General features: G+C 46.0%; 2 protein-coding genes and 1 long non-coding RNA gene across 6 annotated transcripts; 2 read left to right on the plus strand and 1 right to left on the minus strand.

The window, feature by feature from the left end:
• The first annotated feature begins 228 nt into the window (after window positions 1-228).
• Window positions 229-14,299, plus strand: GTF3C5 (general transcription factor IIIC subunit 5). Of its 3 annotated transcripts, none has more exons than XM_005293278.5 (11): window positions 229-411; window positions 1,251-1,470; window positions 2,413-2,611; window positions 5,570-5,765; window positions 6,973-7,077; window positions 7,664-7,778; window positions 9,033-9,113; window positions 9,614-9,711; window positions 10,605-10,687; window positions 12,214-12,356; window positions 13,245-14,299. In XM_005293278.5, the coding sequence occupies exons 1-11, from the start codon at window positions 265-267 to the stop codon at window positions 13,391-13,393; spliced, it is 1,536 nt and encodes a 511-aa protein (XP_005293335.2). In that variant the 5' UTR covers window positions 229-264; the 3' UTR covers window positions 13,394-14,299. The 3 variants fall into 3 exon arrangements, with proteins under 3 accessions (XP_005293335.2, XP_065428343.1, XP_065428344.1); XM_065572271.1 differs by having other exon boundaries at window positions 253-411; window positions 1,251-1,358; XM_065572272.1 differs by lacking the exons at window positions 229-411; window positions 1,251-1,470; window positions 2,413-2,611 and adding an exon at window positions 4,756-4,933.
• CEL (carboxyl ester lipase) lies at window positions 14,280-26,658 on the plus strand. 2 transcript variants are annotated; one of them, XM_008169117.4, is made up of 11 exons: window positions 14,280-14,403; window positions 18,122-18,272; window positions 18,979-19,101; window positions 19,730-19,927; window positions 20,545-20,675; window positions 21,266-21,373; window positions 21,775-21,892; window positions 22,867-23,053; window positions 24,144-24,347; window positions 25,618-25,815; window positions 26,373-26,658. In XM_008169117.4, the coding sequence occupies exons 3-11, from the start codon at window positions 19,014-19,016 to the stop codon at window positions 26,563-26,565; spliced, it is 1,425 nt and encodes a 474-aa protein (XP_008167339.2). In that variant the 5' UTR covers window positions 14,280-14,403; window positions 18,122-18,272; window positions 18,979-19,013; the 3' UTR covers window positions 26,566-26,658. The 2 variants fall into 2 exon arrangements, with proteins under 2 accessions (XP_008167339.2, XP_065428345.1); XM_065572273.1 differs by lacking the exon at window positions 14,280-14,403 and adding an exon at window positions 15,274-15,483.
• LOC135976484 (uncharacterized) lies at window positions 25,464-27,299 on the minus strand. Its single transcript, XR_010593612.1, has 2 exons — window positions 27,111-27,299; window positions 25,464-26,594 (listed from the first exon to the last, which is right to left on the minus strand). It is a non-coding gene; the product is annotated as an uncharacterized LOC135976484 (long non-coding RNA).
• Between the last annotated feature and the right edge of the window lie 75 nt (window positions 27,300-27,374).

Here is a 27,374-nt window from a genome sequence, read left to right on the forward strand (position 1 = left end):
ACAGAAAGGCTGTCAGGCCTTGTTGGAGCCACAAAGCCCTTGGGAGAGGGGGCTGGGAAGCTATTGAATGTCAAGAGGCAGGTTGTTCGAGGGGGCGCTGTTCCCCACCTCGCCCCCTCGCAGTCTGGCTGGGGACAGGTTGTTGTGACAGGAACCGTTCTTCCCCGGAACCTTGGCGCTGCAGCGGCTGGGGGAGCGTATTGGGGAGCGGACCCCGAGGGGGTCGCAGAATCAGGCGGCGGAGGCGCGGCCGGGCGGGGGGAGATGGCGGCCGGGGGAGGCGGGGAGCAGGGCTCGGCCGTGCTGGAGCTGCCTCGCGGCCCGCGGCTGGTGTGCGTGGAGTACCCGGGCCTGGTGCGCGACGTGGGCAAGATGCTGCAGACTCTGGGAGGAGAAGAGGGGGTGTCCCGGGTAAGGGGGCCCCCGGGGGAGGGCGAGCTCCGGGTAACCAGGCTTCCTGGGTAAAAGATGCCTGTGGGGAGGGGGCTTTCCTAGCGGGTTGCAGGCGGGTTTCCTCGGTGAGGGGTTCCCTGGGTACGGGTCATCTGGGGTAAAGTGGGGATGGATCTAAGGGCTTCCCGGGGGAGGGATTGTCCCAGTAAATCCCAGGGAGGGGGTTGGGGTGGGCAGGGGAGCGGGGTGTTCTTGGTAAGAGTTATCTGGGTTACAGTGAGAAGCGCCTAGGATTTCTTAGAAGGTGGGAGGTGTCCTGGTTAAAGGGACCTCAAGGGGAAGGAGGCTGGGGGCTATCCAAGGGATGCTCTAATAAATTTGTTAGTCTCTAAGGTGCCACAAGTACTCCTGTTCTTTTTTAGAGGGATAGAGGGAGATGTTGGAGATGTTAACTTCGGGGCGGGGGGGCTGAAGGTGTCTGTCGTGGATAAAGGGAGCCCTGAGAAGAGGGTCTAGAGTTCTGAGTAAGGGTGGATGATCCAGTTCAGCGAGCTCTCTTGCTGTGGGTGATCCCATAAGGTGTGTGTTGGGATTAGAGTGAGGCGCAGCTAGGGGGTACTTAGATAGACTGTAATTGGAGGGAAATGCCCTAAATAAGAGGGTGAGAATCTATGGTTCTCTGGGGTAAAGAGACTTGCTCTGGGCTGGTGCCCCATGAAAAGGAGGTGATGGTCACTAAGGGATAGCATTTTGGTTTGGAGGTGGATGGGGAGGGCATGATGCAGAGGAAAATTCAGTTGGTTTTTTTGGAGGGACAAATTTGATGTTGAAAAGTGCTTATGCTCTTCGTAATGTAGATATATGCTGACCCTGGAAAAAGGCTCGAGTTGTACTTCCGCCCCAAGGATCCCTACTGCCATCCTGTGTGTGCCAACCGCTTCCCTACCTCTTCCATGCTGTTCAAGGTAAAGAGGAAGATTAGGAGGAAGCAGCTGGAAGCTGAAGGAGAAACCCAACAGGAAGTCAAGTTTGAAATGGAAGTTCTTGGGGTTGTCTCCACTGTTTACAAATTTCAAGGTAGTAATTTGATCTGCCTATGTGTGTGGAGTAGTGACTAGCAGTTCTGGTGGGAAAAGGGCAGTGCTCCCTCTTGCTTGAGTCCAACAAACTGTGTGTTCAGAAAACCGTGCATGTCAACCGTACAACATTGGTATCTAGGGAACTCAATGTGTGACCTGGATTTGATACCATCCCGCTTCTGTATTGTGACTTAATAACACATTGTCCTCTCTGGTGTTGTATTAGATTATACTATAATCCAACATGTTTTATAATGGATGCACCTATGCAGGATAAAGGGGAAAAGTTGTATTTTCATGGACAGTAATGTATTATTGTTTTTAACCTTTAGTTAACTGCTTGGCAGGTGTTTAAGATAGGGAAATATAAAGTATTATGCTTGAAAAATGAAAGTAGGACAAGGTTTCCAGAGTGCTTTTATGAATGCACTATCACCAGGGTGCAGCTTCCCGAATGTGAATTAATACCTGGCCGAGGAATCAGCAACCTTTGGCACGCAGCCCATCAGGGAAATCCGCTGGTGGGCCGGGACAGTTTGTTTACCTGCAGCGTACGTAGGTTCGTCTGATTGCAGCTCCCACTGTTCATGGTTTGCCGTTCCAGGCCAATGGGGGCTGCGGGAAGCGGCGCAGGCCGAGGGATGTGCTGGCCACCGCTTCCCGCAGCCCCCATTGGCCTGGAACAGCAAACCGCGGCCAGTGGGAGCTGCAATTGGCTAAACCTGCAGACGCTGCAGATAAACAAATCGTCCCAGCCTGCCAGCGGATTTCCCTGACGAGCCGTGTGCCAAAGGTTGCTGATTCCTGACCTAGCCCATTTAACTCAGTGCAGGAAACAGCATCTTCCCAGAGGTGTCTGAGGAAAGGAGAACTGGGTATTGTGCAGCATATTATTGTCTCTGATACACACCTTTTTATCTTGACTTTTCCCTCCTCATAGGAATGTCTGATTTCCAGTACCTGGCAATGCATTCTGGACCTGAAAGCAAACAGATCTCTATGTATGACAAGATCTTGATGCTCAAACCAGAAAAGGAGGAATTCTTCAATAGGGAATTACCCCTCTACATCCCCCCACCTATTTTTTCACGTCTGGATACCCCTATAGACTATTTCTATCGGCCAGATGTACAACACCGGTCAGTGCCTTTTCTTGTGATGTAGTAAATAGTTACATTGTCTCTTGAATGAATAGATAATAGAAACCTTTTACTGGGCCAGCATATCACTTATAAAATCTGAATTTTCAAGTTCACTGGGAGGATATCCCTGCTTCATTACCTGAAGAAACCTCTTGTAGTATAACAGACATGGTTTGGTAGTAAAGGATCTTTCAAAATGGCGTATAAGAAAAATTGAAGGGGTTAGATGATCTTGGGGGGTCATGTTGTTTGTATCAGGCAGTGATCATGACCAAAGCATAGGATGCTTTTGTTTTGTTTCTTTGTCCAGAGTCTATCTGTGTAATTGAAATGAGAAAAAAATAGATTTAAAATAACCAATATCCCACTGAGCGAATGTTTTTTTAATGTGGAATCTGTGCTCTTTCAGAACAGCATTTTAAAATATTTCAGTCATATGCCTCATCAGGGCAAACTGCTATAACCGATACATGCCTTTGTTATCTCTCTTTCCATGTTAGCTTTGTTTATTTCAATACAATCTGGACAAAAATACTTGGAAGGTAGCATGGGCTAAATGGAGCTCTGCAAGTCAAGAGCTCTTCCACTAGCAAGCTTGTGGTCTTGGGCAAGTCACTTCTTTCTGTTTCCTTATTTTTGTTCTGAAATAACTGAGATGATAATTATAGTCACCTGCACAAAATAGGTCTTACCAGAGTGGAGATAAGGGGTTGCTTAGTTGGGGCTTGTGGCCTATTAAGTTGTTTCTGGTTTGAGTTTCGTGGACTTCCTTTGAATTCGGAAAAAAAATGCCATTGTCACAGAGATTTAAAAAAAAAAGGAAGAAATGGGTAGAAAGTATACTGTGGGGAAATAATCCTGCACTAGCCTACTGGGGATTGAACAAAGGAGCCCCGTGGAGAAACCTTGCACTGTGTAAGAGAGAGCCATTGATGGGATCATGTTTTGGGAAATAGCACGGGTGGATAGCACTGCAATCTCGCCTCACTTTGCTTTCAGGCAGTCTCAAAACAAACATCAAGAATAGTCTGCAGTATCCTAGAGAATTGTATGTAAATGTGGTTCTTACTGGAAAAGTATTAATATGATTTCAAATCTTATTGCGGCAGAGGACTTCCATCTTGTGGCATTCAAGGTTTTGAGAAAAAGGAAGGATAGCCTCATAGTCAAGGTTGTGGACTAAGACTCCAGAGACCTGGGTTAATTTCTCACTCTGGCACAGACATCCTATGAGATCTGGGCAAATCACTTGTCTGTGTGTTTCAGTTTCCAATCTGTAAAAGGGGGATAATAGCACTTCCCTACTTCACAGATGTTTGTGAGGGAAAAATACATTACCAACTGTGAGGTGCTCTGTCACTACATTGATGAATGCCATATAAGTACCTTAGATGGGTTTTTCCCTCAGAACTATAAAGAATTATGATCTCACCCGGGTTTACATTTTCCATCCCGTGCATTCTCTTCCCTAAAAGCCTTCTGTCCACTTTAAACCCAAACTAAAACTATAACAAAAGAAATCTTTTAGGGTTTTTTTGTTTGTTTGTTTGTTTTAAATTTCCACTCTTCTCCCACTGTTGACATGCAGCTTGAGGTGATTTGGCAGCTTCTTTCTCTCTCTTCCCCGCCATAGAAATCTTGGTGGGTGAACTGAGAAATCCCATTTTAATAGCTGCTTTAAAGCTTTTTGTTTCATCAAACACCCTTGGAGGGCTCCCAAATGAAACTTTGGGTTGAAGGTCTGTTGCATCTAGACACAAGACAAAATTCCCATTTCTCCCACTCCTAGGACTGGGAGTTGGACCCTGCATGGTAATGTGAAGTTGTACTGGTTAGGCCTTTTGGCTGGCTTCCATGTGTTTCCAGTGGACTGGAGGTTGATGGAGAGTGGTGCAAGTGCACATGCCAAGGGTTGCTGAGGTGGCATTCACTGGAACTGTTTGCTTCTGTTACTTTGTTTGTTTTGCCATCAATAACAATGAAATCTGTGATGTCTCCCACGAAAAACAGCTTTATTTTTCTCACTGTTGTCCTTCATTTGGGCTAAAAAGTGCAAATAAATATGATCGGACTCCGGGATTGCATTTTTAACTGCTCCATTGCCTCACCTCTCTGTTTCTCTGTACTCTTGATGACTGTAGCAATGGGAACATAGAGACCCGTGGAGGCTAAGCCTGCCTTTGTGGATTGAAAATTCTGATTGAGTGACTAACATGTAATGCAGAGGTCCCCAAACTCTGGGGCATGCACCCCTGGGGGGCATGGAGGAACATTCAGAGGGGCACAGCGGGCTCGTGCAGCCCCCATGGCGGGGAGCGGGTAAGAAGTGCCACCCAGCCCCACCCCGCCCCCAGCTCTGCTCCGGTCCTGCCCCCAGCTGTGGCCCCGGCTCCTGGCCCCGTCCCCAGCCTCAGTGTGGCTCTGCACCAGCCGCAGGCGCGCCTGTGGCTCCATTCCCACCCCCAGCCATGGCCCCTGGTTGTGGCTTTGTTCCCAGCCCCAGCCTCGGTCCCCTGTGGGGCGGCGGCTCGGGGGAGGGGGAATGCAGACCCTCAAAAGTTTGGGGACCACTGGTGTAAGGTTTGTTTCAGTTAAAATAAATACATGGAAGCTCTGTCCTAGGGGTATTGGACATGGATCATAGTTTTCTCATTGGAAAAGTGATTCTCAATTTTTTCACTCTGGACCACTCCATAAGGGAGTCTTTAATGGTGACCTGGCTTGGACTACCCAAATCCACATTTACTTGGGACCCAAATATCTTCCTACCCTAGATCTTGAGCGGCAAAGGGCTAGTTCAGAAACCTAGTTCAGCAATTCCACCTAATGTCATTCCCCAGCACCAGTTTTTCTAAGACCAGAAAATAAACTTAATTTCCACGTTTCAGTGGAAGCTACTAAGTGTAAAAGAGAAGGAGGAAGAAAGTATGACTAATACTTTGCATTGCTTCTTAGGGACGGCTACAACAATCCCCAGGTGTCTTGTGAGAACCTGATCGGCCTCAGCAGGGCCCGTCGACCACACAATGCCATCTTTGTGAACTTCGATGATGATGACATCCCGACTAAGCCGCTAGAGCCTGCAGTGCAGACCTGGAAGAAAGTGTGCACCAATCCTGTGGATAAAAAAGTGGAGGAAGAGCTGAGAAAGGTACAGGCCAAATCTCGGGGGAAGGGACTGGTCCAAAAGCAACTCCAGTGCACAGTGTGTGGGAGAAACTTCACAGGCTGCCTTCAGTGAATTTTTTGGCTTCCCGGAAAATTGCTGTCTACAAGGATTTATTTTATAGATCTGTGTTTAACATTATTTACAGACCTCCACAAAGGATTCTCAAGACTGATCAAGGTGCCGTATCATAAATGTGATGGTGAATGATACAGTGTGGTCTGATCATTAGAGCAGGGAACTGAAAGCCAGAACTCATGGGTTCTGTTTCTATTTCTGCTTCATATGTGCTGTGTAATTTTGTCAGTGTTTTATCCCCCTCTCTGTTTCTTGATTTGTAAAATGGGAATGATAACACGGACGTACCTGGTGATAATATTAAATGTTTGCCAAGTACTTGGAAATCTTGAGGTGTAAGGTGCTACAGAAATATTAGATCCCCAGGATGCTTACAGTTCTCATTGCCAAGAGTTTTAGGGTTCTTCGTGGTTTTATGAAAATTCTATTGGAGGCAGAAGTAAATGCACTGAAGGATAGGGCATGGCTTAAACCATCAAGGAGAAGCTATAGTTATTCTAAGTTACTTGAAACCCGAACAGCCAGGTGGTACATCCGTTACCGTCTTCCACTTCCCCACATATTTTAAACTTTGAGTTAATTAAGTGATCATAAATGTGAGATGTATGGAATAAAAGTTTGTCAGGAGCAACTCTGTTAAAGGCAGTGGATGTCATGTGTCTGAAACTCTACCCATAGTTCTGAAAATGTATCCTTTTCATGTGGGCATCTCTTGTGAAACCATATCTTTCAGTTTGCCTGAGCCTGACCAGCTCTCAGGCCATTCAGGAGCAGAGCCCATTTATTGTACTGAATTTTCTGGTGTGTTTTTGTTGATGGGACAGGTCACTGCCTAGGGACTAAGCTGAGACCACTGTTCATTTCGTGTGCTACCCAAGTCAGTATTTGAGCCTGTCTCTTTAGAGATGAAAGGCAAGCTTGTTCCCTCACTGTGCCAACAGCCCTTAAATAAGGCCTATTTTTACCTTTCTCTCCATTGCCATCATGCTGCGCTGTAGAAATGTTGCTGACCGCTTTTAGTCTGCGCCAGAGGCTATAATAAAAAGCAGATTCCAATTAGGAAATCAAAATTGGCATTAGTAACCCTTACTCTCCACTTTGTGCGTTTCTTTAGCTGTTTGAGATTCGTCCTGTCTGGTCTCGGAATGCTGTAAAGGCCAATATCAGTGTTCATCCGGACAAGCTTAAACTTCTGCTACCGTATTTGGCCTATTATATGGTGAGTTTCTTTGTATACCTGCTGTGTAGCTTGTTCTTATTTGAGTCAGGCTTGGGGGCAAAGGGATGAGAGGACCAGCTGGATGTCTATGGACAATTCCTAGTTATCTACTGTTCAGATTCCACTGTCTGGTACCCAAAGCTTTGCATTAAATATCCTTAAGGAGGAGTTCCAACCTTTTTTGGGAGGGGAGGAGAGAGGAGGAAAATCTTGCTTCCAAATGTAACCCACACATAGTTGCCAATTAAAGCAATGAGCGATGCAGTGGCTTTGTGCTTCTATTGGTTCTGGTCTGCCTTGCAGTTATAGTAACAAATGGTCAAATTGACTGTCCATTTGGAAATGCTAGCAGGAGCCTTCAAAAAAAAGTCTGCTGTGAGCTTTGGACTTCATTTCTGAAATCCCAACTATTTGCAGCATGTAGCCTTCCTTTGCCCAAGGTTAGATGTGAAATGAATGTGTTGGAAGGGGGAAAAGAGGGAGGGAGAATCTGTAAAATAAATAGTTTGGGGAAACATTGTAGTGCTCATTAATACACTGCATCTCTGTACTGTCCCTTGTAACCATTCATACTGTATCCGTGCAGCTCACAGGTCCCTGGAGAAGCCTGTGGGTTCGATTTGGGTATGACCCCAGGAAACATCCCGAAGCAAAGATTTATCAAGTTCTGGACTTCAGAATTCGCTGTGGAATGAAATATGGTAAAATGGCCCAAGCAAGACAGACTCTCTCTCTGTCTCCTCGTCAGTCTGTCTCTGCAGCTCTTCTGTCATCTCTTTCCATTTGTTTTTAAACCCTCAGAGCCTCTTTCCTCAAGCTTTTTGTTTGAAGGAAGGTGCAGGAGTGGAGGCCATATTGGTCATTGTGTCCTTCCCTAGAATCTATGGGGGCATCCAATAACCCAAGTTAGAGGAGCAGAAGGGACGTTTATTTGGCCACTGGGCATATTCCAGTCCTAACAAAAAGCTACTCAACTTCCTTCCTCCATATGTTCAAAACACAAATGCACCTCAATGGGATATCTTGCTATCTTCCCTCCCACTCCAGGACTGTTACAATTTCAGAAGGGGGAGACATTTAAAATGCCACCAAAGCGTTCATTTCTTTGTCATTTCTTCCATTTCCAGAAGGGACAAATTGGGTGACTGTTACAAGGATGACTTGTCCATCTGGCCAACTAATGCTGGAGAAGCAATTTCTTTTAAAACAAAACAACAAAAGATTTAGTGCCACCAGCTGGGAAAGCACATAAGCCTTGTGCAAAATGGAGGAATGTGCATTATGAACTCAAGAATGCATTTGCCTCTTACCCATTCTCATCCGCCCTGCAAAAAAAAAAAACCCATAGTACCCTATCAGATGCTATAGACAACACAGTGAGGGTTTATGATTTTTTAGCTTATGCCATTGCATGAGTTTTTGGTTTATGCCATTGTAACACATCTGGGGTATGTTGTTTTTACCAATTCATTTGGCCTATTTAAGTTTAGTGCAGTGCTCAGCTCTGTACAAAACACCTCATTATATTGCTTTTTGGTACATTAGTTTCATACGTTCCCTGCCATAGTTTTAGATCTGAGATGCAAATTTAGGTCTCTCTTTTTGTGTGTGGGGGGGTTTCAATACAATAATGATAGTGCCTGTTCTTCAAGGATCGCAGAGCTCTTCACAAACTACTAAATCTCTAAGTATTATTATCCCTATTTTACAAAGGGGGAAATTGAGGTTAAGTGACCATGCAGTAAGTCAGTGACAGGGCACATCTTCCCACTTTTTCATGTTAAATAGCTTTATTTCCCTGATCTTTCTCTCTCTCTCCGTCCCATTAAAATCAACATATGCTATTGGTTGGCTCTCCTTTCAAACCCCAATCCAATATCCCCTGTTATAAAAGCTGGAATATTCTACGGGATGCTGGTCTCTGTTCAAAGACTGTTTTCTTTCTTGGCCTCCAGGTTACGCCCCTAGCGACATGCCCGTGAAAGCAAAACGCAGCACATACAATTACAGTCTGCCCATCACTATCAAAAAACCAGGTATGCTGAACAGGCAAAGGGGTTGAAAAGGGTGCACAGCTTAACTTGGCTTCTTCATTTCATCCTTTTGTTGCTGTTGATGCAGCTTATTTCAGTTGATTATTGGGGTTTCCTTTATCTCAGATTGCGCTACGTATGTCCTATTAAAACCCGTGGAAGTGTTGCTCTTTGAGGGATGTCTTAACACGTGTCTGGCTGATGGAGCCAGGGGTAATAATGGGAGGTGAGAGATCAGAAATTAGAAAGGAGTCTAGTTGAATGAGGCCATATCAGAAATACTTCCCAGTAGCTGCAGAAATGGTCTGCCTGCCACTACAGCTGCCAAAAAACGGGGTAGAGGGAACGAAAAATGAACATTTACAGTAACATTTGCTATGCTGGCTATTTTTCTGCTGCCAACAAAGTTGAAGTGAAGTAGAGAAGCCGCTAAAACCCTGTACTATGCCATGAAGTGCAAAATATTGTGCAGTTCAGGAATCTTCTTCCTTTATGTCTTTCAGTAAGTCACACAGTCAGTGTACAGGACCTAAAACATGGGCTGGACTCATCGAGTACATCCAGGGCAAAAAAACCTGCTTCCAGCAGGTACAAACTTAAAGTAGGTATTACTCTCTCCTACCAAGAGCTTGGAATGGTATAATAGGAGGGGGATCTGTTATGGTTTGTCACTCTTTTGGGGGCAGCGTTGACTCAGATGGACTGTGGACATTGATACAGATACAGATTTTACTTGGAGCTGCAAGTGACTAGCTAAAAAGAACTCTCCGTAAGCCTGAAAGCTTCTCTCTCTCACCAACAGAAGTTGGTCCAGTAAAAGATATTGCCTCTCTAGCTATCCTTATGGTATACTGGGTTTTCCTGGAAAGCCAGTAGTCATCCACATCACTGCAAAGTTTGCTGTTGTTTTTGTGTCTTTTCTAAGTATGGAAAGTCATACATTCAGCCCTTACCTTGAATGTGACTTACATTGCATTTCAGGAAGCAGATTGTGGAGTGCTATGAATAGCAAAGGCTTAGGCCCATTATGGTGCATTTTCAGATTGCTCTGTAGAATCCAGTAACGCAAAGGAAATAAGGAAACGGGATAGTCTATACTTTCGCCATTCTCCATTTTCCTGTTATGGCAATTTCTCCCCCCCCCCCCCACTGTTTTGAAGTAACAAAGTATGAGTGATCGTGTAACTGTTAATAGGTGTGAATGCTTTTCTCCACAGAACTTTGCTGTGTTAGTTCTGATTGCTGTGGCCGGCAGGTTGCAGTGCAATTCTGCTGCATCCATACTCTGACTTTGTCCTCTACTGCACACAGACTCACACGCTCTCTCACACTCTTCCTGTCAGGGAACTGAACTCGTATAGGAAATGCCTGGATCCTGAAATAGCTCTTAAGGAAGGATCTCTACTGTGTGGCTATGCTGTACTGTTGCCCCATGTCTTGGGCGTGGAAATGATTTGCAATGCCCATTGAATCTTTGTCTTTGTCTCCTGCTAGGACTCCATCTATATCTTCCAGGAAGGAGATCTGCCTCCATATCGACAGATGTTCTATCAGCTCTGTGACTTGAACGTGGACAGGTACTTCACCTGGATAGCTGGATCTTTTGACCAAAGGAGATTTTGCAGATGCTCAGAGGATTGATTGCAAAGGCTGCCGTTTGTACCCAACCTCCTATCTTTCTCCTTGACCCTGATACTTAGGAGATTCCTAGTTTCTCAACAGACTGTATGTACATTGGAAATTCCTTCCCAGTAAAGTTGTATGAGCTACCAAAATATACTTTCCCAACATGTGTTTTGGGAAACCATTGAAATCAATGGGAAAAGTCCTATTGACTTCAACAGGAGTAGGTTAGGCCTTACTCCCATTGGATAAATATTTAACCCGCAGAAGGAAAAACACATTGTCACATAATTCTGGGGAAATGCATTGTTACTTTAGTTTGGATTTTCATGTACACACATATACCCCGATAGGTTTAAAAATATACACTTAATGTAACCAACAACTCGCCATCACATTTAGAAAAGCACATTTTACAGTCTTATCATTCCCCTCTGCATTCATAAGCTGCTTATAATGCTACAGAGGGATAGGGTAGAGCTAGTTGAGGTACGATAGACAAGTAGAACAAAGCAGCCAGAGAAACCTACCTGGGAGAAAAAGCATGATCTAGTGATTGAAGCACAGGCCTGGGACTCTTATTGGTTCTGCAACTGATCATGCAATCTGTCTGTGCCTTAGTCTTTCCTTCTGTACATTGGAAATAACTTTCTTACCTTACAGCGGGCTAGCGAGTAGAGCTGAGCGAAATTCGGCATTTTTGCCTTGTGGGAAATTCCGATATTTAACAAGTGTTTTCATCTCAGTCCGGGACAAAATGTTGAAATACTGAATTTTTTTCACAGAACAAAATATTCTGAAAAATGTTGATTCTCTATTGTCTAAACCATTTGAACAATCGAACTGATTTGAAACAAAATGTTTTGGGTCATTTCACCAAAATGAAATATTCTAACTTGGATTGAATCAACCTGAAAAGAAATATTTGGTTTGATTTTTTTTTTCACAATAAAAAACTGAAAAACTTTGGCAAAATTTAAATTTTCCAATGAAAAATTTCAGTTTTGCAGAAACTGCCTTTTTCTATTGGAAAATTCCCAATGAACTTTACAATAGAGGTCTTATGTTCGTGACATGCTACGAGATCCTTGAAGGGAAGCACTACAGACTTTATTACTTAATCTGTTTCATGAATGCAACCCTGAATCACTCTGACTTTTCTGGTTGCAGGCCTTCCAGTGAAAACTATAGCAGGAGGAATTTTAACTCCTGCTAGGGCCACTCATGCTGGACAGGTCATAGAGCAGAGACCAGATGAAGAGCAGTCCACTGACCCTCAGGTTGGGGATTGAGTAATAGGCCAACAACATAGCCTCGTAAAAAGTTGAGTTATGGAAACACAGCAATGTGGTCGTTCAGGCAAACAGCACAATTCATTGGGATGACGGAGCTTTGTTCGTGCCCTACGTGATGTTTGATGGCATAGGAAGGATTCAGATCTGGTTGCAGGAGGCTGACTCTTTTCTTGCCTGCTATTTAGCTTACAGAAAATCATCCATCGGAATGATGGCATGGAGACAGAATGCACAGAACGGGATGGGTGGTGCCTTCAAAAGACCAATGATGATCTGAGGGATACCATGTCTCTGATGATAAAGCAGATCATCAGATCCACAAGACCCGGTAAGGATGGCTCTGGGGTTTTGAGCATTGGAGGGTATGTTATAAAAAACAGTTCCAGACACTATGGGGCATGTTGTTGGGAGCAGTTGAGTCACAATGTTGCACTTTGCAGTGGAGCAATGAACTTATCTGTTCATTTCCTGCTGTAGATCCCCTTCTCTTGTGGTAGGAGACTCAGTCTGCCTGGTTAGATGTAGGTGCTAGATCCCCTGGTTCTTCACATGTAATGTTATTGTGATGTCATCAACCTGGATACCTGCAGGACACCTGCTCTTCTTAAAGCAGCACGTGTTAGGCCATTGGAAAAAGACCTAAAACTCTGTGGGACTGGGGAAAATGTAACTAGATTTTGCCATTTGAACACCAGCAAAGTGATTGGAGGCATGTGAGTATGAAATAGTTGGGGGTAAGAACCTCTCAGCTTTGCCTTCCCAGTGGCATAGTTTCTAGGTTTTAAATGTCTTCGTTCCATGATACTCTTGCTCATGTTTTTATAGTTGTTCAAATTGGTGGCATCTGGATCTTTTCGTTAATGTGTTTAATTTAATAGCATACTGTAATAGAGCAAGGACAGGAGAGGAAATTCTCTTGTCATGGTCCTGGGCCAAACCAATATCCCAAGGAATTAGGTTAGTCTCAGTTGGAATGAGATGCACGATCGCTCTAAATGCAAAACCTCCTGGCCTTGTTCCGTTAGAATTCCTGGCACAGGAAAACTGCTTTTGTTTGATTTTTGATTTGGTTTCATTAAGGTGCCTGACTGTAACTATGATCAGCACTTTTACATCTTCTGGCTGGCTCTGTTAATCTTATCTGCAAACACATCCTCTGTTTTAGTGAGGAGGGAAGTAATGTTGACATCTTTTCTTCTCTCTCTTTCTGACTAAGCTCTGTTTTCGAGTACGTCGAATGCTGAAGATGGCAAAGAACAGCTGACGTACGACTCTGGGGAGGAGGAGGAGGATGAAGAGGAGGACTTCAAGCCTTCTGATGGGAGCGAGAATGAAATGGAAACAGAGATCCTGGACTATGTGTGACACAGTGAGCGAGCAGGATGAGGCTGCATGGGACTTTTGTTCCTTGAGCCCTGGGGGCTATGGAATCATGACCAGGCTTTCGGGAAGATGCTAACCAGACACATGGCACTGGATATGGTGCTAGCAGTTGTGCTAAGTGCTCTGAAGGTGCAGGCGCTAAAGATCACGTTTTCACAGTGTTGGTGTGACAGGCATTTGTAAAGATGCCATTGTGGGGATGCTGGCCCATGGCCAATCCCAGGCAACATGCATGGCCGGCATTTACTGTGGCCATTTTTCTGGTCAGAGTGGAGCTAGATGGGATTTCACTTGCTTTAATTTCCCTTCTCGCCCTGCGCTTACAAACTGCAACATCTGATCCCATCATCAAAGGGATCTATACTTCCCTTTGAGACAATATAGATGTTCCTACGACAGCCACTGTGGCGGAATGTTAGTGTACTGTCTCCTCTTACCAGAAATTGAGAGTCTCTTCATCCTTGCTAGCTCAGATATGTCAGAGACTTCAACAAGTGCTGAATCCAACCCAGATCACAGGTGTTCCACTGGCCTCTTGAGCCCAAAGTGTTAACCTTTAATTAGAACCATTCAGGGAATGTGTGGAGGTCACACAATTCTAAACCTGGCGTCTGGGTCAGTGGGAAAAACTTCAAACAAAATTAATTCTGTATCGAGAACTGCACGAACAAGGTCATTGCTGATTCTTAATCGAGAGACTCTGTAGAGTATCATTCTGGCTGGCTTAAATCAAATGTGGAGTCTATCCAATGGGACATGTGCAGGTATCTGTAATAATTTTGTATATGCATGAGAAGCAAACAATAATTTCCCTCGGGGAAAGTCCAGGTCCCCATGAAACATAACACCTTGTCTATTTTTCAATAAAACTCTTCCTTTTTCCAGTAACACATTCTTCCATGGATTTCTGTGTAGATATACGTAGTACAGCCAATATCCTCAAAATGATTTTGAGTCAACAGAAACATGTTGGTAAACTGGACATTCATTAGGTAAGTGATTCTGATTTGAGAATTTTAACTAAGAATTGGATTAAAAGAGTTCATCTAAACTGACTTTTACTTGGTGGTCAGATATAAACTGAGACAAAGATCTAGGTCAGACTGGGAATTCACTTGAAGTAAGGAGAAAAACCTGAACTGGATTTCTGTGTTTGTTCTTCCCCGTAAAATGCACTGAGTGGGTTCACATCCTCGGCTCGATGGGTAAAGGCAAGAGAGAAGTTCAGGAAGGCATTCCATACCTCGCAGTTGCCTTTTGCTCTTCTGAGTGGGAATAAAATATTGACTGCATCTTCTGCATTCAGTCAGCTTGAGAAGTTGGAAAGAAAAGCAGTGGGAAGGAACTCAAATTAGAAGAGACTTCCATGGCAGCGAGTAATTCACTTCTCCATGATGATGTATGTTGTCCCTGCCAGGCAATGTACTCCCACAACTTTGCAGTCAGCAGACAGCTTTTGATTCTGTTCATCAAGAGAGAGTGGGGGGGACAGAAACACAAAGCTTCAGATGCTTGGAGGCTGGGACCTCTAGCCAGGAACATGCTGTTGCTTGCTGAATTTCTGGCATTCGATCAGAGAAATTAAAGATCTCTTGGGACCGACTGAGTCTTATATTCTCCAATCAGTGCAAGATTGTTGCCTGCCTGCTAATGCATGGTTTAGCCTAACTTTAAATGTAACGTACATGGATGGGCGTTCTTAAGGAGTCTTTCCCCTTCCCCCATAGAACTGTTATAGACCTGGAATTCATGATAAGGTTGGCTTCCAGCCCATAACAGCAACAGCTGGAGGTCTCTCATACGCTAGTGCCAGTTATCTACATTTTCCACCTTGAAATGAAAGATTTGGCTGCCGACAGGTGAATTGCAGGTGTGTGCGATCTCCAGTGGTGCACACGGCAGCGTGCTGGGCATTACGCAGAGCTGCGTGGGCATATGCCAGTATCTGCACTCCTATACAGTATATATAGGCATACGTGCTGGGACAGGCTTGTCCAGCACGCATCATGTGTCATTGGGAGGTTCTGTGCTTTGCCCTAGCCTGCTACCTTGGAGTAGCAAGGGCTACAACAGTAAGTATGAGGTAGTTCATTGATGCATAACAGTCAATGTAAAGGTAAATTGTGTTAGAGTGAAAACAGGCTGCTTGGTTAGAAGAAAACCTTTTAAGGTTTTGTATGGCCTTTGCTAGATGAGAAAACAGCTGTTGTAGTTATTTTGGATAGTTATCTAAGACTTCTATTAAAGGTGACCTGCAAAAGGGGGGAAAGGGCTATGTCCCCTTGCTACTTTATAGTATATAAAGGGCTCCAACCCATTTTTTCCTTTCCTTTGCAGTTCTTCTTTAATGTATATCTCATTGCCTACTATCTCTCCGAAATAAACCATCGTCTGCAGCACTTCACTTTCCGGTTTTTCATTCTTCCTCTTAATTTTTCTGGGTAAGGAAAGAGGAATCTATTAAGTGTGGAAACCTTGTTGGTACTGCAACATAAAGTTTGCAAATCTGAATGCACACCTATTTGGGAAATACTCATTTTAACATTCCAGTAGAAACTTTATGCCTATTTTATACAGAGTTCTACATTTAGCCATTGAAAATACTATTAAGGGGTATGTGTGGGTGATTCATTGTTGCCATTAGAACCTTAATGTTTGCGCTTCCTGATTCATGAGTTCAAATTTGCAACTTCCCTGTTGTATTAACATGGATTTTGCATTTTTTCCCCCTTTTGACCAGGATTTAAAGAACAAAAACAACTTTATCTGTGACGCTATAGTGTTTTTCAATACTGATTTACACAACTCAGTATCTTTTAAATGTTGCCACTTTCGAGATACCAAAAATATACCTGGAGCACTGTGGAGTAATCAATAGTTGCAGGCAACAATATAACAAAACAAACTCTTTTTTTATTTGCAATGTACTTTAAAATATATATTCTCAAACATACCGTTGATCCTGCATGCATTCTTGGTGCATCCAAAACTCATTGAAAATCAGTGGGAATTTTGGGTGTGCCAGGCATTTAGGTTCAGGCACAATGTAACTATTCCACAGTGGTTTGTTTTTAATTAGCATCTGTTTTAATTTTGTATTTAATTTTGCTGCCGATATTTTTTTTTTATTTTTTTTTTTAATAAAACAAATTGAATCTCTTTCCCACCGATTGCCTGCGTCAGTAGCTGAACAGACCTTAAGTCAACTTTCCAGCACAGTGAACCACTTAGCTGCAGGTGAGATGAAATGTGGAAAGCTCCAACCCAAAGAGAGCGTTTTTGAGAAAATTTTGATCAAGTGCACAGAAAGGGCTGCTTACAATGGGATCGGAGTTGAAGCATACCTTGTGTGTGATATATCTAGAATCAAATACAAGCAAAATAAGCTACAACTTATTCTTCAGTGTTATGCATTCGTTGGGGACAAATTTTCTGTTCTCTCTCCTCCTTTGTGCTGTTTTGAGAATTCGGGAAAGCGATGGAACTGCAGGGCAGCCTGCAGCGTAGCTGCACAAGGGATATTCCACATCCTGTGGCTGGCAGAGCCCTGTCTTATGGTCTTCCCACAGGAGTCTGAATGGGCATGTCAAGAAGGGATGTGAGGGACAGGGAAGCATTCTGCAAACTGTTGATCCACTGGCCACGACGCTTGTGTACTGGTGGGCTGTGGTTAAGGAGGAAGGCAAAGTAGCAAGGGGCTGGTTTTGTTTTTAACTTTGGATAAAGTAAGTAATGGAAGTGGGAAATTCCAGCTACTGAGTGCAGACAGCTAACGTGTACCCAGAGAGTTTGAATGGGGCTGGCCTTTGTTTCTCTTGCCAATGCTCATCGTCCCCTTACTGGGATCTGGGTAGCTTTCATCCAATGAAACAAGAGCCACCCAGCCTTCTCCTCTCTGCTGTGTCTCCCTGAGCATTGAACAGCTCATGCTGCCTCAGTAAAGTTGAAGGGTAGGAATTATTCTTCTGTACAGCTCCTGGCTGGATACTGGGGAGCCCATTGTGATAATTTTGGCAGCAGGTGGTGGCAAACATTTACCTTTCGCATCTCATGACTGCAAGATTCTCTGCAGAGTAATTTAAGGTCCAGTTCTGTTTATGAGTCAACCTCGCTTCTTCTGTAGCCCCTGAAGTGGCCAGATGGGGGTAAGTCTGATACTTAGCCTCCATTGAGAATCCCAATAGGTGTTGATATTCAAGGGGATCTGGGTGCCTGACTCCCTTAAGCTTCATTAAAAATCCCAACCCTTGTGAATAAAAGACTCGTGTTGCACAGGCTGGTATCTTCAGTAGTGCATAAAAGAACATTTAGTTCAAAACTTTCTTGCTAGAACTCCCTTTGACTCCATGTCACTTCCTTGCTGTGTCTCAGTATCCCCATCTGTAAAATGGGGTCAGGATTTATCACCATCTAATATTTGTAAAATGCGTAGAAGTCCTTGCTGGATAAAATCCTGAACACAAGTGCAAGTTATTCATTAATAGAATGTGGTGGTCATTAATTTTATAAAGTCTTCAGAGGATGCTATTTCAGTTGATGTAAAATAAGTCTGGTTACGAACACCACTACTGTGCAAACATGCTGTTTTCATAGCGAATGCATCTTGGGGCTGAATGATTGGGGAGATTTGTGTTCCTGCTGTGAATTCTGCCTATCTACGTTCACGGGAAGGTGTTTGCTGTCCCCTCTCTCCTCTTGCCATGTGTTTAGCTGGGCGTGGTGCACACTGAAGGAGGTTTTGTTGAGGGCGTCAATGAAAGACTGGGTCTCTTCGGTGACTACATCGATATCTTCAGAGGAATCCCTTTTGCTGCTCCTCCAAAGAGTTTTGAAGACCCTCAACAACATCCTGGCTGGGATGGTAAGACACATATATAGAATGTCTCTTGTTTTCTGCCCCCACCCCTAGAACATTTTAATTCTCATACCATTTTGGAAGCCTGGTTTGTTTTCCCAATACTGCATTAGCCATCTTGCTGAGTATCACAGAGGCCTCCTCTGAGAGAGGCTCTGGCTTTCATACCCCTGCCGGTCAACGGTGGTTACCAATGATTTTATTTTGGGATATATTTTGCTCCACCCTCATGAATGTCAAAGTCCTGTTCCCCTTTTCTGTCATTGCCCTTCTCCATGGCATACCTTACCCTCGCGGTAACATACGGCACTTCCATTCGCGTGATCAGCTGGGCATGTTGCGTGCAGGAGCTGGGGCCGGTGTTGCTTTCATTCACTAAGTGAATGTCACTAAGATGTTGTCTGGGCCGTTAGAAGGGATGATGATTGTAGACAAGAATTCTCTGGGCGGAAGTGCCAAGACAGAGCTAGGCACCTGCAGATTCTGTGGCCACAATTCCCAAGGTTCCCTCAAGTTTCAAGTGGTTGTAGCTTCTGCAGTCTTGTGGGTATGAGGCGGCCAGTTGGAAAGGGGGTGTCTCATCACAGCTGTTTTGCTAGTTGGAAACAATGCCATGGTGGTGAGTGAGGGGCGGGAACAGGACCTGAGTCGCAGGTCTGCAGGATGGAGCCGAGGATTCTAAAGTGGGATGTAATTTTCTCTCTCCTTGTAGGTACGCTGAAGGCCAAGGAGTACAAAAACCGTTGCATGCAGGTCACACTCACCCAAACCGGTACTCGTGGGAGCGAGGACTGTCTTTATCTGAACATCTGGATCCCTCAAGACAAGAAAGGAGGTACAGGCGTGATGGTAACATGAGGCGATTAGGGAGAAGGTTCTCTGCAGGCCTGCCAGGTCTGAGCAGCTCTGTGTTTGGCTGCCCATCTCTGACAGACTCCCTGGGGCTGTCAGTCTGTAGTCATGTATTCTCCCCAACTCCACGGGCAGCAGTTGACTCCTCGGGTTATGGCAGCTACAGCCTGCCGGGCAAAGCACTGTTTCTGTGGAAATGACCCTCCCTGCAGGCTCTGGGAGGATGGATGGTGATACTAGAGACACCACTGAACCCGTTTCCATAGAGAGCTTGTGCTTCTCTTGGCGAGTACGGATTGGAGTTCCATGCTGGGTGTCTCTTCCGCACTCTATTGCTGCCCCAGGCTTCTTTAGCCCCGATCGAGCAAAGTAGCTGAGTCCTAAGTCTATTGTCCTGATGAATCATCTGCCTGTGTCTATGGTCAGGTGGACCTGGAAGCAGATGTTTCTGTATTCACCCAAGAGATTGGCTTATGCCTGAGTGAGGCGATACTTGCTGGTGAATGGGCCCAACAGGCGGTATCCTGCCTATGTGGCATCGAGGGGCTTGGGTTTCATTTGGACAAGGAAGGGCTTTTGTCTGACTTCGTTTGGTCTGTCCCTCCCGGCAGTGTCCACAAATCTGCCAGTGATGATATGGATCTATGGAGGCGGATTCCTCCTGGGAGGTGGGCAGGGCGCAAACTTCCTCAGTAACTACCTCTACGACGGCCAGGAGATCGCAGTGCGAGGAAAGGTCATCGTGGTGACCTTCAACTACCGAGTGGGACCGCTGGGGTTCCTCAGCACGGGGGATGCCAGTGTTCCAGGTATGGCAGCTGCTTCACTTTGCTCCGGAGACCTCCTCTCTGCACCCCCGCCACCTCCACTCATGCTGGGGTATTTCCTGTCACCACGCTTCCCTCACACAACATACTGAGCTCTCTCATGTCCTGCTCCCCCTCACACACACGCACGGTGAGGTGCCTCCTTCACTCCGTGTAGGGGAATGTGGCAAAAGGGATCTCTCTCAAGGGATGAGAGGGCCCAAGTTTATACCTGGAGCAGAGGCTGCGAGTGGATTGGGTATTTGAGGCAACAGTCTTTTCTCCCCCAGCACATCTTGTCTCTCCTATCTGACCAGATGGTTAGCAGAGTTAAGCTACTGCAGTGATTTCTGTGATCGCTGGGAAGAACGCCTGCCAGCACAAGATCTTGGCTTCGCTTCAGTGTGTGGCACGAGGAAAACGTGGGGGTGGAGAGGGGAAAAGCTCTTGTTTGAACGCAGTTTCACAAAACGTATAGACATGAACTCAGGAGCCAGGCACTCCTGAGTTCTAACCCCAGGTCTGATACTGAGTGGAGGTGGGGGTGTGGGGCAGGGAGAGCTTTGAGCCTCACTGCTTCAACTCTCCCCCTTGAAATGTACATGCCTTCCCTTGGCCAGGTAACTACGGGCTAAAGGACCAGCACATGGCCATCGCGTGGGTGAAGAGAAACATCAAGGCCTTTGGGGGTGACCCAGAAAATATCACCATCTTCGGGGAGTCGGCTGGTGCCGTCAGTGTCTCGTTACAGGTGTGCAATTACTGAGGGGCCATCGTGGGGTTCCTTTTCCCCTCCGTTTTGTGACTGGTTGAAACTGCCCCATCACAGCTGCTGGTCTTTTCTCAGTGCAGGTGCTGTCCTGAGAGGGCAGTAGGTCCAGCCGCAATGGGCTAATTAACATCTCGTTTTGAGCAGATCACTCTGCATAGAGAAAGTAATTGTTTTTGTCACAACTGCTCTCTCAGCTTTGATTTAGAAATGCCCTTTCTAAACCCTCCAGATCTGGAGGGTGCTGCTTTCCCAAGCGATGTCCCACCTTAAGGTTCACCTGCTGTAACAGCATCTCTTTATCTTCGGCCCCAGTCCTATTCTCCTATAGGGGTTCTTGTACTGCCCTGTTGGCTCTATATCTGAGCACCGTAGCTGCCTGATGTTTAGAAGATTGAGTCCTGGGTTCCCGAGACCCTGAAATACATTGAGAGTTGAAAAGAGCTAATGACTTTTCTGAGCCTCATGTAAAGCCTGGGTGGAGGCTGGAGCTCTCTGCCTTACCAGAATACGGAAGAATCTTTTCAGGACTCGATACCAAATAACCTTCCTGTTCCTCTTCCATGTTGCAGACGCTATCGCCGTACAACAAGGGGCTGATCAAACGAGCCATCAGCCAAAGCGGTGTCGGCCTGTGCACCTGGGCTATCCAGGAGAACCCTCTCTTCTGGGCTACCAAGGTAAAGTGGACTCCCGAAGCAGGGCAATGTCCTGAGGCAAGAGGTTCCCAGGGTCTTTGTCAGATTTGAGCCTGGGAGCAGCTGCACAGTAGTTACAGCTCCAGGAGGACAAATGGTGCTCCAGTTATCCAAGCCCTTTGGATTCAGAGAGACACTGATGCTACCAAGCTGAGGCCTACTGTCCTGGCCAGACTTCCTGCAGTTAAAGGTCTGTCTTGCAACTGAGGGTGATTTAATAAGCAAGAGCAGGAGCAAAACCAAAAGTGTTCAGAGCAGCACAATACTCCATAGAGATTTGCAAACAAAATCCTCTAGGATTAAAAAGAAACTCCCCCTTTCCTGGCTGGTTGCGCCAACACTGGCTCTGGGTGTAACTCCATGGTGGTTTCTCTCGCTCGCAGGTTGCAGAGAAGGTGGGCTGCCCTACCGACAACACCACGGCCTTGGGCAACTGCCTCCGGGTCACCGATCCCCAGGCTGTGACGCTGGCCTACCACCTGGAGATGGTCAACCTGCCATGTGAGTCGGTGGGTGCTAGCGGGATGGGAACCAGGGGGATGTGTGTTGCGTGACCACAAAGCCCAGTCAGGGAGCAGATGGGACATTATGACAATCATTCGGTAAGGGAAGATGTCAGCCCCTAGCCCAATAAAGTACGTTTTGTACTGACTGGGATTGATCATGCTGGAAAAGATGCTTCTCTCTTTAGCACAGTGGAGCTGCACTACCCAGGTAGTCGTGGCATGGCTTAACACAACCTCTGTGTCCCTTGGAGACAGCTGTCCTGTCCAGTTCTGTACTACACTTTATATCTGGTGAAACTCAGGAGCAATGTTAAAAATTGTCACTGCGCTGCACTTTTCAGTTGGGCCACTAGGTGGGGCGTATGAGCCAGCAAGACCCACTCCCAGTACAGCTGGTGGAGAAATGTTTGCCAATTCAGTGAATACAGGACTAGCTTTTCACAGGACTGTTTGCCCTGTAGCCCCACATCTGAATCCTCTGCTGCGCTAGGCCTCTTCTGGCAGTAGGGGAACCCGGCTGGAACGACTGGAGGAGCTTTTTCTCAGGAGCAAGCCCCAGTCTTCTGTAGCCTTGGCTGGGCGAGTTAGCTGACTTTTGGACACTGGTCTGACCTATGATGTCTGTTGTTTGGCCCCCCCCTCTGCCACCTTAATGCAGTGTCTGTGATATTTGGCTAAAGCCTGTCTTGCACTATGTACCCTGAAGCTCCCTGTGCAAGGCAGCCACAGGGTGTGCTAGGTGAGAGGTCTATAGTATATACCTATCTTCCACTATGTAACGGGGGAAATTCTGGCCCCTCTGAAGTCAGGGGCAAGGCTCCCATTGACTTCAGTGGAGCCAGGATATCATCGAACCTGTTCATCCAGAAGCTCCCTGTGCAAAGCAGCTGCAGGCCACGCTAGGCAAGAGGGCTGTTGGCTCCTCTCACAGATGCATAGTGGATTTCTGTTTCCTCTTCCCTCCTGCAGATCCTCTAGTCCATTACCTGGCTTTCACTCCTGTGGTTGATGGAGATTTCCTCCCAGACCGGCCAGAGAATCTCTTCGCTAACGCTGCAGACATTGACTACATTGCGGGCACAAATAACATGGACGGGCACATCTTTGCTGGCATTGACATGCCTGCTATCAACCGCCCACTTGTGAAGATCACGGCGTAAGTAGCAGCTGCCCTTAATGGCGTAGCTAGGGAAAGGAAAAGCAAGTTGGGCTTTTGTAGAAAAGGGGACAACCAATGAGTAGAGCACCTGAGAACTGGCAATGCAATGACTGGCTTGGGCACCATGTCAATAACACCACCAATCCCAGAGATCAGGGCTTCTCAAACTGGGGGCAAAAGGTTACTTGGGGGGGTCTGAGCTGTCAGCCTCCACCCCAAACCCTGCTTTGCCTCCAGCATTTATAATAGTGTTAAACATAAAAAAGCAGCAGGGAGGACGGGGGTCACACTCATAGGCTTACTGTGTGAAAGGGGTCACCCATACAGAAGGTTGAGAACCGCTGTAGATCAGACCTGGGCCAAAATAGAACCTGTTTAGGGCCAGCTTTGCTCCGGCCATGTGCAAGGCATGGGCAAAGGCTGATGTGGCATATGAATGCAATGGCACGGCAGAGAGGCGTTTCCAAGAGCCAGCCTGGATCTTTGCCTCTTGTACCGTTTAGCCAGGGGCTTAGAAAAGAGAACTCTCCCCTTTTCCTCCAGCTTTCAAACACTTCGTGGCTTCTCCCCCCAACCATCTGGGTGGGGACTTTTGGGTCCTTCACCTGTCAGACATCCTGTGTTCCAGAAAGTGACGGTTTCTTGGCTTCACAAGTAGAGTGTAAAGAACAGGGCTGCCTCAGTTGGCAACAGTTGTACCAAGTCACTGGGCACAAGGACCTCTAGAGAGTAGCATTCTAGAGGGCTCCAACTGCCCCTGACTCCTTCCTGCTCTTCGTGACTGGAAAAGGGATCGAAAATTGAGAAGCTGAATCCCTCTGAGCCAGGAACTGAACCTAGGCAGGGCTGGAAGTGACAGTCACATTCACCGGCTACACCAAGGTTAGCTTCCAGCTGTCTTCCCAGGCTGCAAGCCTTGCCGAAGGTTGAGCTACCAGTCGTGAGTCACAGGATGATGGTAACCTGCAGTCACCCCTGAGCTGGACTTGAACTGGCAGCCTGCTGCCTGAAGGCATCATATCTCTGCTGCTAGGAGCACTGAGCTCAGAGCCAGTCCCTAGTTAATAGATGTTGTGTCACCTTTCAGAGATGAGGTCTATAACGTGGTGCGGGGGCTGACTCTGCAGAAGGGAATGCGGGCAGCAAACGCCACATTCTCCCTCTACACCCAGTTGTGGAACGACAACCCTGACCAGGAGGTCATGAAAAGGACAGTGGTAGACCTGGAGACCGACTACATCTTCCTGATTCCCACGCAGCGGGCGCTTGCTCTGCATAATGCGAATGCCAGGTGAGCCCGAGAGGGTTGTGGTGGGCCTGGAGGCAGAGTACAGTGATTCAACTACTTTACTCATGGTTTAAATCAGCAAACTGCAAACCTTCATTTGAATCCTGTTTTGCTCTTTATTTTCCTAAAGAAAGGTTGATTCTCAGTGCTTGGTAACCATTCAAACACGTTGAATTGTACCAAATTAAGTGTAAAAGTTCTCTTGCTCCCAGGAGGTTACACCGTACCTCTAAGCAATAATATAGCTTAACATGCACAGTTATTCAGAGTCTTCATTTTTACTTTAGAAAAGGGTGACGAATGCATTTCTTATCTGCTAGGTGATTAATATTTGTAGCTGTGTCAAGCTGCATGTGGATGGAAACTGAAACTTTATTAAATGCCCAGAACCAGGATTTAAAATTTTTTTCAGTTAAATAAGCTACTGTAAATGGGCTAGATACTTTTTTCTATGTCAGTTTATTAAAACGTGTTTTGTATTTAAAACTGATTTTTTTTTAAAGGAAGTATCAAGTGTAGTTAGTGAATTTAACTGATTATTGCTGGTCTTTCAAAAGTTTAGGCCTCAGCCTTTCACCTCATTTTTAGTCATACAGGAAAACAAGCATTCCTGCTGCTTCAACTCCCAGTTGGTTTCTCAACTTGGATTGAGCTAGTCCTTGGGCGGTGCCAGTTGAATAAACTGAAATGGGGGGGGGGGGGGAATGTTCTGCACCTGCAGAAGAGGCTACTGCTGTCAACAGACTCTGGTTCCAGGTGCTTAGCCAGTGACTTCCAGCAGTGCAGTGGTTTGATTTCCGTTAAAACTTTGGGAGCAAATATATACCGCTTAATATTCTTTAATCTATTAATCATTTAAACTATATAGAGTAAATTTAAGCCTTAATATTGTCTTTTCAAATTAGGTTTTTCTATTTAAAAATAATTGATTTTTATCCACCCTCCTGGTAGGTTGGTGACTCTGTTCAGCCACGAATGTCTCTTCTTAGGGACACTGGGGTCAAATTTGGTTTTGTTTGTAAAAATAAACGTTTACTCTCACTGCCCTGAAAACATTTAAAAAGATAAAAAAAATGTGTATAGTTCAAGTCCAGGTGGTCATGGTAAAACAGAAGGGCAAGTGTTTGTAAGATTTTAATCTGATAGTGTCTGCATGTATCTTGCAAGACCAAACCTCTTCCAGTGCCAATATTATCTGTCTGGCTTTGTGCATAGGGAGTGATGCTGCTGCATATCCTCTTCACTTGCTGAGAGTCTATTTTGGTTTGTGCAGGAATGCCAAGACTTACTCCTATGTGTTCTCCCAGCCTTCTCGAATGCCTGTGTACCCCAGCTGGGTAGGGGCAGACCACGCAGATGACATTCAATACGTCTTTGGGAAACCCTTCAGCACCCCGCTGGGCTACTGGCCTAAGCACAGGACTGTCTCAAAGGCCTTGATTGCTTATTGGACCAATTTTGCCAGAACCGGGTAAGGCGCTCAGGCTGTGGGGGGCAATCCCCTGCCAGTTGCACAGCTTGCTGCAAAATTCCAGGGAGCAATCTTCCCACACTACCCCCAGCAGGAGGGGGGAGAGAGGGGAACTCTGGCCCTGCTGTCACACCTGCAGCACCCACCCACATGTAGGTGGCCACTAGGTCCACCTGCTATAGGGGAATGGCAAACACATTGAATTGGGGTCTTCAGTTGAAGGTGATGGAGGTAGTGGTGTTCCTGTGTAAACCTGGATGTGCACTGTGGCAATTCACTGTGCCAACGTACACAACATTTCTCTTCCCATCACGGCCCAGCAGCCCTGTGACCGCTAACCCCAAGGTACGTAAGTGCCTATGCTCAAGTTCCTCACTCCCAGACTGCTGTTCACGTTCGTGAGTGCAGGCAAGTGCTTCCCTCTCCCAGGTTTATGGACCATTAGAAAGGCTGACCTGTGTGAAACCCTAGAGGCTGGGTGCAAGCTACCGGGAGCGTCTCCTGTCTGAGCTGGGCTGCTTTGCATTTAATACCAGCTGTTTTGTCTGCTTTTTCAGTGACCCCAACAAAGGAGAGTCTACTGTGCCCATCGGGTGGATACCCTACACTCGGGAGGAGGGCTACTACCTCGAAATCAACAGTGACATCAACTATGATTCGGTGAAGCAAAGTCTGAGAGCCTCCTACGTGCAGTTCTGGAATACGGTCTACCAGAACCTGCCTGACGTTTCTTCCACTTTCCTGGATTAGAGACAGGCCAACAAACCGATCAACCAATTCTGTAAAAAAAAAAAAAAAAAAAAAACTAGCCAAATTCTGATTAAATGCTTGTTTCTGGCTGCACTTCCTGGCCTCTTCCAGCCTACTTATTGCAACAGAATTTTCCATAAGAACATTAAGAGCTGGGGTCAAATTTACTGGGCAGTTTTGTTCTGTGAAAAAAAATATACCTGGTGGCACCTGTTGCATGGAGCCATTCAGCAAACCTGCAACATGTTCTTGGCCTAGTAAATTGCTCTTTGTGTAAAGGTCAAACCTTGCACCGAGCTACTTTAAAGGGGTTGCTTGAAATTGGGGTCTTTCATGCAGGTGTCACCGACAGTCCTCAGCAACAGAAGAGCCCTGTTTAGAAAGAGCTAGCACTGCCCTACACCAGATGAGATCAGTTCACTAATGCTACTTGGCCCTAAGCAGGCGTGATACTCACCCTCCTAAAATCTCTATTACCATATTAACGAGAGATTTAGCCCTGTTTTACAGATGGGGAACTGGGGCCCAGCATGTTGCTGACTTACCCCAGAATGTGGTAGAGCTACAACCAGCTGTCAGGTCCTGACCATCCTCCTTTGTTCTCGCTGCTGGATTCAGTGGCACAGTGGCCTAATGCCATGGTACTTCAGAAACCTGGTGTCCAGACTGGTTAGGTGAGACGTAGATAGTTCTCTGGCACCAGCCCATCTCTGCTCCCCTCTGAAAGAGCAGCGCTGCTAGTAATAGACAAAAGGGTAGTGACTCAACTCCTGTCAAGTGCCTCAGCTCCTCACTTTCCCCAGCAATAC

Source organism: Chrysemys picta, chromosome 18 (genome assembly GCF_011386835.1).
Source record: "Chrysemys picta bellii isolate R12L10 chromosome 18, ASM1138683v2, whole genome shotgun sequence".
Classification (NCBI taxonomy): Eukaryota; Metazoa; Chordata; order Testudines; family Emydidae; genus Chrysemys; species Chrysemys picta.

Coding starts and splice junctions, on each gene's coding strand:
- GTF3C5 (XM_005293278.5), top strand. CDS start 265: ATGGCGGCCGGGGGAGGCGGGGAGCAGGGCTCGGCCGTGCTGGAGCTG. Junction 1,471..2,412: donor CACTGTTTACAAATTTCAAG/GTAGTAATTTGA, acceptor CCCTCCTCATAG/GAATGTCTGATTTCCAGTAC. Junction 7,078..7,663: donor CGTATTTGGCCTATTATATG/GTGAGTTTCTTT, acceptor GTATCCGTGCAG/CTCACAGGTCCCTGGAGAAG.
- CEL (XM_065572273.1), top strand. CDS start 15,418: ATGTGTCATTGGGAGGTTCTGTGCTTTGCCCTAGCCTGCTACCTTGGA. Junction 19,102..19,729: donor CCCTCAAGACAAGAAAGGAG/GTACAGGCGTGA, acceptor CCCTCCCGGCAG/TGTCCACAAATCTGCCAGTG. Junction 19,928..20,544: donor GGGGGATGCCAGTGTTCCAG/GTATGGCAGCTG, acceptor TCCCTTGGCCAG/GTAACTACGGGCTAAAGGAC.